Raw genomic sequence first — 15,262 nt, 5'->3', positions numbered from 1 at the left:
CCCTCCCTCCCTTCCTTCCTTCCTTCCTTCCTCCTTCCTTCCTTCCTTCCTTCCTTCCTTCCTTCCTTCCTTCCTTCTCTCTCTCTCTCTTTCATTCATTCTGATAGGGTCTTGCTCTGTCATCCAGGCTAGAGTACAATGGCGCAATCACAACTCACTACAGTCTCTACCTCCAGGGCTCAAGTGGTCCTCCTGTCTCAGCCTCCCAAGTAGCTGGGGTTACAGGCGTGAGTCACCAAACTGAGCTAATTTTTTAATTTTTTGTAGAGACAAGGTCTTGCCATGTTGTCCAGGTGGGTCTTGAACTCCTAACCTCAAGCAATCCTCTCACTTCAGCCTCCCAAAGTACTGGGATTACCAGTGCGAGCTGCCACACACCCAGCCTTGAATTTCATGAAATTTTCATGTGTCACAAAATATTATTCTTCTTTTGTTTTCTTCAACCATTTGAAAAAAATGTAATAAAGTATTCTTAGCTAGCATGCAAAAATAGGTGGTGGTATATTAGCATGCTAAGAGCGATGTCACCAAAAATAGCAGAGGAGGGAACTCCAGGACTCCATTCCTCCACAAAAGCAGCTATTGAGCTGGCAAAAACAGACAAAAATCAACTTTTGCAGAACTCTGGAATCTGGTCAAAAGCTTACAACCACCAAAGACGTGGTGAAGAAAGAAGTTGCTGTACTTTGGCAAGAGAGTGTCGTGGCGTTTTTAAGGGCCTGCCTACCATCCCCCACGCCACAGATCCACAGCAGCCATGAACATCTTAAAAGCAGCAATAGGGAAGTGACAGATCGTGACAAAAGAGGAAGCAGGGGAGCAAAGGCCTTTCCATGAGGCCTTTCCTCCTCGACCCTCGTGAGGCTTGGAAGGGCAGGAAGGCAGGGAGAGAGGGGAAGAGCCTGATCCACCCCAAAGGCAGTCCACGCTCACCCTCACAGATGCGTGTGTGCTCACTGAGGTGGTAGCCAGGTGGGCACTCACACTGGAAGCTGCCAAAGGTGTTGACACAGTCACCCCCCTGACACAGCCCTGGCAGCTCTTGGCACTCGTCGATGTCTGTCAGGAAGTAAGGAAGCCATGCTTGGGAGCTAAACCCATGTAGAGGACTTAGGGGGCACTCACACCATGCTCTGGGATGTCCAGGTCCCTCTCGAGGATCCCCAAGAGCTGTCCCATGGCTGATAGACATTTGAAGGGTCTATCCTGATGGCTGGACACAGACTCTCTTGAGTTAATGTTACCCTAAATTCAACTCCATTCCCTTCATCTGTTATTCCATTCTCCCGTCCACCACATAGTTTTCTCTAGATACAGGAATAGATAGCCTTCTTCCTCCAAATAGAGGATAGTCTTCTCCAATCTCATCACTCCCTATGGAAAGGATGGATGGGAGGATGGATGAATGGATGGATGAGTGGATGGATGCATGGACATGAAAACAGTGGATGGGTAAATAAGCAAGTGGTTAATGAATGAGATGATGAGTGGATGGATAGTAAGGTAGATGGATAGGTGAGTAGATAAATGGGTAAATGGGTGGATAAGTGGATGGATGGATAAATGGAGGATGGGGGATGAATGGATGAATATATGGGGGTGGACGATGGATGGAAGGATGGATGAATGGAGGGAATAGAAAGGGAGTAGGGAACGGGTGGATGGGAGATGTGTGGATGAATGAATGGATGGATGGATGTATTGAGGATGGATGGGTAAATGGGAGACAGATGGATGGGTGAATAGATGGATAAAAGAATGAGAGATAGATGGGTGGGAGATGGATGGAAGAATGGGAAATAGGTTAAGGATGGACAGATGGTGGCAAGATGAAGAACGGGGAAAGGATGGATACAAGAATAGCAGAGGGATGAGTGGGGGATGGATGAATGAGTGGATGGAACATAGTTGGATGGAAGGATGGAGGGATGGATGGAAGGAAGGATGAATGGAAGGATGGATGAATGGGCAGACAAAGGATAGTTGGATGGAAGTTTAGAAGGAAGGACAGATGAATGGGAAGATGGAGGATGGTTGGGTGGAAGAATGGATGGATGGAAGGATGGGTGGATGGAAGGATAGACAGAAGGATGGGGGATAGACAGAAGGATGAAGAATTGATGAAGGGTGGGGGATAAAGGGGTGCATGGATGGATAGAAGGATAGGAGAGAAATGAGTGGGGGATGGATGAATGGGTAGATGGAGGATGGTTGGATGGGTGGAAGGATGGATAGATGAAAGGATGGGTGGAAGGATAGATGAATGGATGGATGGATGGAAGGATGGGTGGATGGAAGGATGAATGGAAGAAGAATGGGGGATGATGCAAGAATGGGGGATAGACAAAGGATGGGGGATGAATGGGCAAATAGGTGGATGGGTAGAAGGATAGGAGAGGGATGAGCCGGGGTTGAATGAGTGGGTAGATGGAGGATGGTTGGATGGAAGGATGGAAGGAAGGATGGATGAATGGGTACATGGAGGATGGCTGGATGGAAGAATGGATGGAAGAATGAGCAGAGGATAGGTGGATGGATGGAAGGATGGATGGATGGAAGGATGGATGGATGGATGAATGGGTGGAAGGATGGATGAATGAGTGGAAGGATGGATGGATGGATGGACAGATAGATGGAAGGATGGAAGGATGAATGGGTAGGAGGATGGATGAATGGGTGGAAGTATGGATGGATGGATGGATGGATGGAAGGATGGGTGGATGGAAGGATGAATGGACAAAAGAATGGAGGATGGATGGAAGAATGGGGGACAGATGAAAGGATCAATAAACCAACAAGTGGAAGAAATGGCTGAAAGAATAGATAAAAAATTCAACACAAACTAAAAGCATACTGTGGTCCTGTTGCCCAGCCTCTAAGTGGGAAGATCTGCCCCACCCCAGGACAAAACTGCTCAACTCTGCACTTTGGTGAGGTGGAGATGAGAGAAAAGTCAGTCTCTAGGCAGACAGATGGGTGGATGGTCTGCCAGGAACTCACCTTCCAGAATTACAGTGACAGGGTTAGGCTGGAAGCCCTCACCACCTGGGCACAGGGTTCTGTACTCAGCTGTAAGGGAAACAGGCTCCTGTGAGGTGGAGTATTTGGGCAAAGCTTAGGGGAAACAGGGGACAACAGCAGGAAGCCTAAAAAGGACTCAAGAGTGGGCCCCCATCCTTCTACTGTGCTAATTTCATTCCCATATCTCTTTAGCCTCTTAGGGCCAAGAGACTTTGGCCGGTCCTGGCACTGCTTGTGTGTGTGTGTGTGTGTGTGTGTGTGTGTGTGTGTGCGCGCATGCATGTGTGTGTGTAAATGTGGGTTCCCATTCAACATGTGAGCAGATGAGTCACATGACAGTGGCTGGGGGTAGGAAGGAAAGAAGATGATTCCTTCTGATCCAAAACCATATCCTAGTGTAACTGCAAGTTTCCCCCAGGCAGGAAGACCCTGGACATTCACACACACACACACATACACACACACACACACACACACACACACACCCCTGAATAGATGGGCAGGTACTTCCCTGTTTCATACCTGAGGCCTTTGCACATACAGTTCTCATGGCATTGCACATCATTCCCCCTACTCTGCCAGGAAAACTCCTACTCATCCTTCAAAACCTCACTCAACCCTCCTTCCCTGGAAAGCCTTCCCTTACCCTCTTCTCTACAGCTTTCTCCTGAGCTATGGCTATGCCTCAAAAAAACCCTTAAGACAGCTCTACTCTCGTAGTCCTGAAACTGGTGGTTTAAGGCTGAGGGAGAAGCAGCGTGCAGGGGCTGTGGCTCATCCTTCTCTGAGTCTCCAGACCCCAGCAGTTGACACAGAGGAACTCGCAATGTTTGTTGACTGACTGAGTGATCAAGTTAATATAAACACAGAGAATTTACAGAAAGCAACCTTGGAGAGAGGCCCAGCCAATGAACTACCCAGAGTACCCTGTGTGACCCAGGATGAGCCCCTCTCCTTCCCCAGTTCTCAGTTTTCCTGTCGCCTAAGGGCCCACTCATTAGCAGAGATGACCCCCTAAGCTCCCAGGTCTCGGTGGCTCAGGTTACGGTGCTCACTGGTGTTGGTCACAGGGCACAGCTCACAGGGGTTGCCCCAGGCCTGGCCCAGGGAGCAACAGCAGGAAGCCCGGGAGACACCAACTCCGATCTCAGCACTGCAGGAAATACCGCCATCCCCTCGGTCGTGCGTCTCCAGGAAACAGTTTCCTACCCGAGTGTCTGAACAGGCCAAAGAAGGGGGTGGTTAGCAGGTGTCGGGGGGAAAGCTGTATGTGTGTGTGTGCATGTATACGTCTGTTTCAACAGGTGACAAGGACAACCACTCTTGCTGGATACCAGCAGATGTCCCGTTTGTCAGGAGCAGGTAGATTTGAACACATGGACATCCAAGTTAACTCAGAGGGCAGTACCACCCACCTCCGCTGACCCCAGAACCCTGATCTGGAGCTGAGCATGGACTCACCCACACAGCCCACTCCGGTGGGGTTCAGCTCAAAATCCTGGGGGCAGCTGCAGAGGTAGCTGCCGGGGGAGTTAATGCACACGCCGTTGATGCAGTTCACAGGGTCTGCACATTCGTTGATGTCTGTGGGGAGGAGGGGAGGTCCTCAGCAGGAAGCCCTCCCTCGGGCCCCCTCCCTCCTGGCTTCATCCCAGGAAACTGTAGCCCTCGCTCAAGGTCAACTTCTGGGCACTAGATTGTGGGACAATGTCATGTCCTTTCCTAAGAAGAAACCTAAAGGGACAGGAGCCTCCAGTCTGTCCTGTCCCCTCCAACCCCATTCCCTCTCCTGCGCCGTTCTGCTTGGGAGTTTTGCTCATTGAACTCTACCTGCTCTAGGTTCCATACAGTCAACATATGAAAACTGTACCTATTTTATTTACTTAATTTATTAATGTTTAGAGACAGGGTCTTGCTGTGTTATCCAGGCCACAGTGCAGTGGTGCAATCATGGCTCACTGCAGCCGCAAACTCCTGGGCTCAAGGGATCCTTCTGCCTCAGTCTTTGAAGTAGCTGGGACTGCAGGTGTGCCCCACAATGCCCAGCTAATTTTTTGTTTTTATTTTTTAGAGATGGGATCTCACTGTGTTGCTCAGGCTGGTCTCCAACTCCTGGCCTTGAGTGATCCTCCCACCTCAGCCTCCCAAAGTGCTGAGATTATGGGCATGAGCCACCACACCCAGCCAAAACCCATATAGTGAAAATACTTTCAAACCATGAGTTAGCAAACTCCAATCTGTAGGCCAAATCTGGTCTACCACCTGTTTGTGTCAATAAAGTTTTATTGGTACAGGGGCCACATTCATTCATTTACGTATTGCCTGTGGTTGCTTTTGAGCTACAATGGCAGAGTTAAATCATGATGACAGAGACTGACCATGTGGTCTGCAAAGCCAAAAATATTTACCATCTGCCCATTTCTAAAACATGCAGAGGTAGGATACCCTTTTGGCATCTAGGGTGGAGCAGCCACTTTAATCACTGAACTCATTCAGCAGGGGAACAGGAACAGGAAACGATGGGGACATCAGGCAAGCGCCCCTCCCCGCCCCCACCGCCCCCACCAAGACTCAGGGAGGGGATGCTTGAGAAGAGATCGGAGCACAGTGAGGGAGCGAGCCATGCCCCCTGCCCCAAATCCTGGTCTCTCCTCTTCCCTTCCAGCCCAGATGACCTCACACCTGTGCAGTTGCTACCCCGTCGGTCCAGTTCGTAACCACCATCGCAGATACAGCGGAACATTCCAGGCAGGTTCTCACAGCTCCCGAACGCACAGAGGTTTCCTTGCGCACACTCGTCCACATCTGCGGGGACCCTGGGTCAGCCTGCCCCACCCAGAGTCTGCGGCAGGGACCCACCCGCTCTGTCCTCTGCCCTGCTGGGCCCAGTCTCACCCTGGCAGACCCGGTGATCCTCGGTGGGGTCGAAGCCCATCTCACATTTGCAGCGGTACCCGCCAGGCACATTGAGGCACTGTCCATTGTCACAGAGGTCCACGTTCTCGGCACATTCGTCCCTGTCTGAGGGGTCCCAAGATGCAGAGGGCTGGAGGCTGATGGGCCAGCACCCACACAGGGTGGGCAGGAGGCTTCAGTCACTGGAACACTTTGCTGTCACCCAGAGTCCCAGGCAAGTAGTGCTGGGGACTCAGCCCCTGACTCGAGGGTGGGAGGCAGGTAGGGAAGGGAGAGGTGGTTTGGGCCCTTGGACTCCAGAGGGAACCCAGTCACTCTGGATCCAGGGAGGAAGGCAGCCAGGAAGTAAGTGTCCCGTGTATTTAAAGGTTCAAGGGAGCCATGGGCAGGCAGCAGCACCCCCTGGGCTGAGGACACAGCCTCTCCAGCACCCATGGAGCTGGCAAGTGAGTCAGAAGGAGTCAGGAGGTCAAGTGGCCATGGCGGCACCATGAATTGAGCACCTGTGGCTGTCCCTCTGGGGCCCCTGCCCTCCCACGCCCCCAGTCTCACCTTCGCAGGAGAAACCATCTCCAGCAAAGCCCTGGCGACAGGTGCAGCGGTAGGAGCCGGGGATATTTTGACAGTTGCCTCTCGGGCTGCACCGGTGCTCCCAGGAGACGCATTCATCCAGGTCTGCAGGAGACGGAGCCCAGACCCCTCACCCCATAGTATGTGCATTGGGTGGGGACAGAAGGGAGAAGGACCCTCCAAATCTCCAACCCTGACTCCCCCCACTGCAGACACACCTGGACCTCACCCTCCCACTGCCTTACCCCCAACCTACCTCTTTTGCTTTGCCCTGACTCCTTGACCCCAGGTACTCACCATGACATTCGAAGCCATCCCCCACCCAGCCTGGCAGGCACCTGCAGCTGAAACTCCCCGGGATGTTGAGACAGGAGGCGTGGCTGTCACAGTTGTGCCCTCCAACCTCGCATTCATCCACATCTAAAGGGAGAGGAGGCACAGTGGCGACACCCAGTCACAGGAGCAAAGACTCGGTACAATACAGCTGAAACGGCAGGGACTCTTCTACTCCAGGGGAGAGCTGGCCCAGAAAGCCTCCTCCCGCCCACCCGGGGAGCTTCCATCTTTACCCAGAGCCCAGAGGAAGACCCTCAAACCTAACAGGCATGACTCCCAGCAACCCTCAGAAATGGTCTGAAATAGCAGCACGAAAGACTTGGGGTAGACATTAAAAGTGGCTGTCTGAATGAACACGCCCCCTTTCCAAGCCATGATTTCCCTGTGCACCAGCGTTTCCAATCCAGAGTGAGTTCTGCATCACCCTTATACTCTCTGCCATGTTCAAACCTGGGTGAGCTACTGTCACTCAGCATTTCTTCAGCACACTTCTGGTTTCCCTGACACACATGTGTTTTAAAAGACAAGTTTGGATCAACATAAACAACCTCTAAGAAGTCATGGGCTTGATGCTCTGTTATGTAACATTTGTTTCTAATACACATGAAAATAACCAAGTAACTGGAGTGGATAGAATTATGTCCCCTTAAAAGGTATGTTCAAGTCCTAAACCCTGCAACCCGAATGTGACCTTATTTGGAAACAGGGTTTTTGTAGATGTAACTAAGTTAAGATGAGGTCATCCGGATTAGGGGAGGCTCTGATCCTGTGACTGGTGTTCTTCCCAGAAGGCTGTATAGCCAGATGCAATGGCTCGCACCTGTCATCCCAGCTACTCGGGAGGCCAAGGTTGGAGGATCGCTTGAGGCAAGGAGTTTGAGACCAGACTGGGCGACATAGTGAGACCTGTTTCTACAAAAACTTTTTTTTTTTTTTTTTTCAAACTTTTAGGAACGTGTAAACTGGGCGGTTATTTGTGTAGTTTTTATGGTTTTGTTTTTTTTTTTTTTCCTGAGGCATGGTTTCACTCTGTCACCCAATCTGGAGTGCAGTGCGGTGGTACAATCATAGCTTACTGCAGCCTGGATCTCCTGAGCTTAAGCAATCCTCCAGGCTTCACCTCCTGAGTTGCTAAGACTACAGGTGAGCACCACCATGCCTGGCTGATTTTCTAAAATTTTTAGTAGAGACAAGGTCTTGCTATGATGCTTAGGCTGGTCTCGAACTCCTGAGCTCAAGCAATCCTTCCACTTCGACCTCCCAAAATGCTGGCATTACAGAAATGAGTCACCATGGCTGATCAACAAAAACTTTAAAAAAAATTAGTTCAGCCTGGTGGCATGCACCTGTAGTCCCAGATACTCAGGAGGCTGAGGTGGGAGGACTGCTTGAACCCAGAGTTTAAGGCTATGAACTAGTTCATGAGTTATGATCACACCACTGCACTATAGCCTGGGTGACACAGCCAGAGTTCATCTTTAGAAATTAGATACTGCTGGGTGCAGTGACTCGTGCCTACAATCCCAACAAAGTGGGAGGCTGAAGAGTCCAGGAGTTCAAGACCAACCCAGGCAAAAAAGTAAAACCCTATCTCTAAAAAAAAAAAAAAAAAAAAAAAATTAGCTGGGTGTGGTGGCATATGTGGGAAGCTGAGGTGGGAGGATCACCTGAGCCTGGAAAGGTGGAGGCTGCAGTGAGCTGTGATTGCCTCACTGCACTCCAGCCTGGGAGACAGAGTGAGACACTGTCTCAATAAATAAATAAATAAATAAATAAATAAATAAATAAATAAAAATGAAACAAATGTAAAAAAATGAAAAATAAAAAAATAGATATACAGAGGGAAGAGGCCTTCTGAAGATGGAGATAGAGACTGGAATGACGCATCCACAAGCTGAGGAACGCCAAGGAGGTGTGGAACAGGTTCTCCCTCTGCACCCCAAGAAGGCACTAACCCTGCAGACACTTTGATTTCAGACTTCTGGCTTCCAGAGCTGTGGCTGAGCTGCAGTAAAGTGGCGTGATCTCGGCTCACCGCAACCTCCGCCTCCTGGGTTCAAGCGATTCTCCTGCCTCAGCCTCCTGAGTAGCTGGGATTACAGGCATGCGCCACCATGCCCAGCTAATTTTTTGTATTTTTAGTAGAGATGAGGTTTCACCATGTTGACCAGGATGGTCTCGATCTCTTGACCTCATGATCCACCTGCCTCGGCCTCCCAAAGTGCTGGGATTACAGGCGTGAGCCTCCGCGCCCGGCCAAAAAAAATTTTTTTAATAGAGACACGGTTGCTGTCTCTATTAATGTTGCGACATGGCCATGTTGTGATGTATCCATGTTGCCCAGGCTGGTCTCAAACCCATGGGCTCAAGCAATCCTCCCACCTTGGCCTCCCAAAGTGCTGGGATTACAAGTGTGAGCCACCTTGCCTGGTGGAGAGTCAATTTCTTTCTTTTATTCTGAGACAGGGTCCCACTCTGTCACCCAGGCTGCAGTGCAGTGGCACTATCTTAGCTCACTGCCACCTCCACCTCCCGGGTTCAAATGATTCTCCTGCCTTAACCTCTCAAGTAGCTGGGATTACAGGTATATGCACTTTTTGTATTTTTAGTAGAGATGGGATTTCACCATGTTGGCCAGGCTGGTCTTGAATTCCTGACCTCAGGTGATCCGCCTACCTCAGCCTCCCAAAGTGCTGGGTTTACAGGCATGAGCTAGACTGTCCCTGGCCTAGAGAATCCATTTCTAAGCCACCAATTGGGTGAGCACTTGTTGTGGCAGCCACAGGGAACTAACGCAGTCACTATTCAAATGTTCAAGTGTTCATCCTTGTATCACATAAAAATTATCAGGCATTCACATTTCAGAAATGCCGCTGCAGACACTTGGGGCTTCCCCTGCTGAGCTGTTCAGGGGAACCCCGGGGCACTGTACAGGACTATATAATCCCAGTTACTTGGGAGGCTGAGGCAGAGAATGGCTTGAACCCTGGAGGCAGAGGTTGCAGTGAGCTGAGATCGTGCCACTGTACTCCAGCCTGGGCGACAGAGTAAAGTTCTTGCTTTAACACAAGAAATCATCCCTGCAAATTGATGAGAATGAATTCTAGCTGTGCTCTGCCCTGGGGGATGGAAACAGACCCCATGATTCTCAAAATGGTTCCATGGAATCCCCTCTGCCCGCACCGCTGACCGCCAGCTCACCAGAGCAGCCCGTGGCCCCCTTCCTGACCATGTAGCCCAGTTGACAGTGGCAGACAAAGGAGCCTTTCGTGTTCTCGCAGTCCCCGTGGAGGCAGATGTGAGGGTTCAGGTCACACTCATTCACATCTGCTGGGGAAGAGAGCATGAGGTCTGAGGACTGGGTGCAGGGGTGACGGGAGAGGAAGTGGGTGAAGGTGGGAGGGAGAGCACCAGCATTCCTGACTCCCACCGCAAGGGTCCTCTCTACTAGGATTCTCTTTCTTTTTTCCAGGGCCTGGAAGCTCCCTCTGTGTCCACTACTGGGCAGCTGGGAGTGTTCTGTGAGTGTTTCTCATTGCACATTCCAAGGAACATACCAGGTATGTGTTTCCAAAAGTATTTTATGGTCAAATACATTTAGAGAAGGCTGGGATCAACAAAGCTAACCAGCGTTTCCTCCTGCAGGACTTTTCAGAGCCTTTATGCCAATATGCACAGTGGATCTGCAACAGGGGCATGGAGCACACCGCATACCCTGAATGCATTTGCTCACAAGGCCCATTACTGACGTGCCTGCTCACCGAGACTCCTATAAGCTGGAACTCTCTAAGCTCTTTAAGCTTCACTGGGTTTCTTGGCAGGGAGTTACACTGTTACTTCCCGGAACTTCCACATGCTGGCCTCAGCTTTGTCCTGATAAGGCACCCGGTACACATCTGCTCCCCAGGCCCCAGGATGACCCATAGCCAGGTGAGGACAGCAATCACCACCTTAGAGAACACAGTTCTGGCCGGGCATGGTGGCTCATGCCTGTAATCCTAGCACTTTGGGAGGCCGAGGCAGGTGGATCACTTGAGGTCAGGAGTTCGAGATCAGCCTGGCCAACAGGGCGAAACCCTGTCTCTGCTAAAAATACAAAAATTAGCCAGGTGTGGTGGTGTATGCCTGTAATCCCAGCTACCTGGGAGGCTAAGGCAGAGAATCGCTTGAATCCAGAGGCAGAGGATGAGGTGAGCTGAGATTGTACCACTGCAATCTAGCCTGCGCGGTAGAGTGAGACTCTGTCTCAGAAAAAAAAAAAAGGGAACACAGTTCTGAGTTTCTTTCCCACCTTGTACACTGTCCTCTGCCAGAAACCCCTTTGTCTTTGGTGATCTTGAACAGGGCACAATCCTCTGATAGGTGTTGGGTATGTAGTATCAAATAAATGTCATTACAAAGAGCAAGGTTTGGAGAATTCTGCTTTCATTATATAAATGAGATCTCATGGGCTTTGGAGAGCAGGCTTGGGGGAATGGAGGCTCTTAAATGGAACATGAAGCGCTGTTACAAAGCCTCATCTCCCTACCTGCGAATGGCAGGAGTGGGACCTGGCATCTGTCATGCCTATGTGCCACCTAATGGAAGACCTGGTATGTGAATTTTGATACCGCCTCCTCCACCCCGCCGACCCAGCTCCTCACCAACACACGTCCTCATGTCTGGCATGGCCATGAAGCCATCATAGCACAGGCAGCGGTGACCCCCGAGCACATTGCTGCAGTGGCCTTGGTCACAAACGCCGGGGTTCTCGTCACACTCATCCACGTCTGGGAGAGGAGGGTTGGGGACTGTGCTCAGCTTTGCCCTGATAGACCACCCAGTACACCTCTGCTCCCCAGGCCCCAGGACGACCTGTAGCCAGGTGAGCACAGCGATGGTCACTCGAGTAGCCTGGGGGTGCTCAAGCAGCTCTGAGTCTCTTTTCCACCTTATTCACCCTCCTCTGCAAAAACCCCAGGGTCTCTCCCACAGGGTTAGCAGCCTGCCTGGGGCCAGGACCACAGGTCAGGCAGGGGGGGATGCCTCAGGTCTGGCTGGCTTCACTATGCCCCTTATCTGTTTAAAAAAGTTTTAAGTTGTTAGCCAATCAGGTTTTACTTTAGATTGTGAGGTCTGGCTCCAGCCAACAGAGATCAACACAGCAGTAATGACGATCCCAAATGCATAAAAAATAAATATGTCTGCTTTTCCTTTGTTCGTTGTACTCTCGTGACAAAGTGACTAGCAAGAGCACCCTTCCTGCAGTCCAGAAAGTAAAAACTTCTTGCTAAACAATCCTTTGCCTTGACCAGGCGCAGTGGCTCACACTGTAATCCCAGCACTTTGGGAGGCCGCGGCGGGAGGATCACAAGGTCGGGAGTTTGAGACCAGCCTGACCAACATAGTGAAATTCTGTCTCCACTAAAAATACAAAAATTAGCTGGGTGTGGTGGCAGACACCTGTAATCCCAGCTACTGAGGAGGCTGAAGCAGGAAAATCGCTTAAACCCTGGAAGTGGAGGTTGCCGTGAGCTGAGATGGCGCCACTGCACTCTAATCTGGACAGCAGAACGAGACTCCATCTCCAAGAGAAACAAAAATCCTTTGTCTCAGTACTAATTTTTCTTTGCAACACTGAGCATCTGTTTCCGACAACTATGCTGGGCTGGGCTCTGGGCCAGTGTAGAGCCGGGCTGAACCCTCCTCCACACCCTCCACGCCAGGCAGTGAGAAGAGGCTGTGCCCACCTACCTGCACATGCCCTTCCATTGGGCATCAGCAAGTAGCCCTGCCCACAGCTGCACCTGTAGCTGCCCTCAGTGTTGATACAGTGCGTGTCACACCCACCATTCTGGACCTGGCACTCGTCGATGTCTGCAGGATGTAGGGCAGACAGGGGCTGGGGTTGGGGGAAGGGGTCCAGCATGGGGTGGAGGCTAGTTTGGGGGCAAGAGCAGAGTGGAGTTGAGGTGAGTGTGGGAGGGGCTGCTGCTATGGCTGGGGCTGAGTTGGTGACCAGGGGCCAGCAGGTGGGCACAGTCTCACCCACGCAGCCCTGGCGGTCAGGTGTGCCCTGGAAGCCGGCATGGCAGGAGCACTGGAAGGCACCGATGACATTGACACACTGGCCGTGGGCACACAGGCCATCCCTCAGGGAGCACTCGTCGATGTCTGTGGGGGATTGCAGGTGAAAAAGAGGCCTGTGCGCTATCTGCCATCTGTGGGACCATGAGACACACTGCGGCACACACACTTGCTAAGGAGCTCACACTGCTGGCATTGGCACAGCCCTGCGTGTGCCTGTCCATTCACTCACATTCACTCACATGCAAACACACTCACCCTCATATAAACACAGACACCCAGACACACACCCACGTGACTGCTAACACAGATTCACAAACACACCTTTGCACCCACCCATGTGTGAACACACTCGCCCTTGACTCGACACACACATGCACACTCAGATACACACTCACACTCAGGTGCACACTCCTACATTCACAACATACCTTACATCCACTTGCACACAAACACATTCACCCTTGTATTAACATAAACACCCAGATACACACCCCATGTGCTCACTCACAAACACATCTTTGCATCCACTCACGTGTGAACACACCCTCGTATAAGTGTATTAATAGCCAAATAGTAGATGCATTCATAGCCAAATACACACTCAAACCCTCTTGTGTGTTCACACAGATGCACACACACACACTCACATCAACTCACATGCAAATACTCCCCCTTGTACACAGACACCCGGATACACACCCCATGTGCCTGCTCACACAGACTCACAAACACACCTTTTGCACCCACTCACGTGAATACACACTCGCCCTTGACAGACACACACACACTCAGATACACAATACACCCACACAGACCCATTCACACTCGCCCTTGACACACATGCACACTCAGATACACACACTCAGGTAGGTGCACACTCCCAAATTCACAACACACCTTACAGTCACTTGCACACAAATACACTCACCTGTGTGTAAATATACATAAACACCCAGGGGCACACACATCCATGTGCACACACAGACACGCGAACACCCACATGAACACTCACACATACACACAAACACACCCCTGTGCACACACAGATACACACATAAACCCCCAAACATACCTGTCCTTGTGCAAACACACATCCACACCCAGACACCCACATTCACAGGTACACCCACACAGACCCACTCACACACAAACACACCTCCCTTGTATAAACATGCATTTGCATCCAATTACACATCACATGTTCTTGCACACACACACACAGTCTTACAAACAAACACATCCACTCAGAAATTAGCCAGGCATGGTGGTGCATGCCTGATGTCCCACCTACTGGGAGGCTGAGGTGGGAGGATCACCTGAGTCCAGGAGGTCGAGGCTGCAGTGAGCTGTGATCGTGCCACTGCACTCCAGCCTGGACAAGAGTGAAATCCTGTCTCAAACAAAACAAAGCAAAACAAAATAAAACACAACCATGCACATGCAAACACACTTGCCCTTGGTAGATGCATTCATAGCCAAATATACACTCAAAGTGTCTTGTATGTTCACCCAGATGCACATACACGCAGTCACATCTATTCACATGCAAACACTCCCCCTTGTACAGACACACACACAGTCATACAAATGTACAACTTGCCCTTGTACAGACACTCACACATGTGCATGCTCCTCTGGACACACAAACATACTCCCATCTTGTATATAAACACACTTACACATACAGGTACACACTGACACACTTGCACGCTCACACACAGGTATGGCCTCAGAGAGACATACACATGCCCGCCCTCTCACTCATCCAGCCCACATTCACCAAAGGCCCACTCGCTTTCACACACCCAGATGCACACTCACCCTCACAGGCAGTGCCCTCGGCCGTCAGCTCGTGCCCAGGGGGACACTGGCACTTGTAACTCCCATCCATGTTGGTGCAGGTGCCTCCCCGGCAGAGCAGCGGGTCCCTTGCACACTCATCCACATCTGCAGGTTTGTGTGGAAAGAGAGAGCAGGTGTGAAGGTGCTGACACAGGGAGGTAGTGATGAGGCTCATGCTGGCTTCTCCCCGCCACCTCCCCAGCCCCCTTCACCCCAGCAGGAGCCAGCAGAGCCTGGAAGCTCCTGGCTGGGATGACCCAGGGGAATGGGGTCTGCACCAGGAACAGAGACCAGCCAGATGGGGAGGGAGGCTGAGATTCTCAGAACAGAGGCCACAAAACTGACCCTTTTGGGACCACCAGGAAAGGCGCTAAAAAGCCCTCCTCCATGCCCTGCAGAACACATCAGAGAGCTGAGGCCCAGTCACACCAGGACTCAGGGCAGGGAGCAGGCAGCCTCACCACAGCCTCAACATTCTTCAGCCACACAGGCGTCCTTTCATCCCCCA

The 15,262-nt window shown here is 51.2% G+C and overlaps 1 protein-coding gene across 1 annotated transcript in view; it reads right to left on the bottom strand.

Annotated features, from left to right (window-relative positions):
• Nucleotides 1-15,262, bottom strand: part of FBN3 (fibrillin 3) — an 87,144-nt gene that overhangs the window by 39,003 nt on the left and 32,879 nt on the right. Inside the window, exons 26-38 of the mRNA XM_037728355.1 lie at nucleotides 14,734-14,859; nucleotides 12,871-12,996; nucleotides 12,577-12,699; nucleotides 11,487-11,612; nucleotides 10,045-10,170; nucleotides 6,805-6,927; nucleotides 6,490-6,612; nucleotides 5,917-6,042; nucleotides 5,704-5,826; nucleotides 4,483-4,605; nucleotides 4,077-4,238; nucleotides 3,001-3,069; nucleotides 934-1,059 (exon numbers count right to left, since the gene is read on the bottom strand). Coding sequence (XP_037584283.1) covers nucleotides 934-1,059; nucleotides 3,001-3,069; nucleotides 4,077-4,238; nucleotides 4,483-4,605; nucleotides 5,704-5,826; nucleotides 5,917-6,042; nucleotides 6,490-6,612; nucleotides 6,805-6,927; nucleotides 10,045-10,170; nucleotides 11,487-11,612; nucleotides 12,577-12,699; nucleotides 12,871-12,996; nucleotides 14,734-14,859 — 1,602 coding nt within the window. The remainder of the gene's footprint in view (nucleotides 1-933; nucleotides 1,060-3,000; nucleotides 3,070-4,076; nucleotides 4,239-4,482; nucleotides 4,606-5,703; nucleotides 5,827-5,916; nucleotides 6,043-6,489; nucleotides 6,613-6,804; nucleotides 6,928-10,044; nucleotides 10,171-11,486; nucleotides 11,613-12,576; nucleotides 12,700-12,870; nucleotides 12,997-14,733; nucleotides 14,860-15,262) is intronic.

This window comes from Cebus imitator, unplaced genomic scaffold (assembly GCF_001604975.1).
Source record: "Cebus imitator isolate Cc_AM_T3 unplaced genomic scaffold, Cebus_imitator-1.0 Scaffold263, whole genome shotgun sequence".
NCBI lineage: Eukaryota > Metazoa > Chordata > Mammalia > Primates > Cebidae > Cebus > Cebus imitator.
Note: the sequence above shows the minus strand (reverse complement) of the source record. Positions and strands in the feature narration are given on the sequence as shown.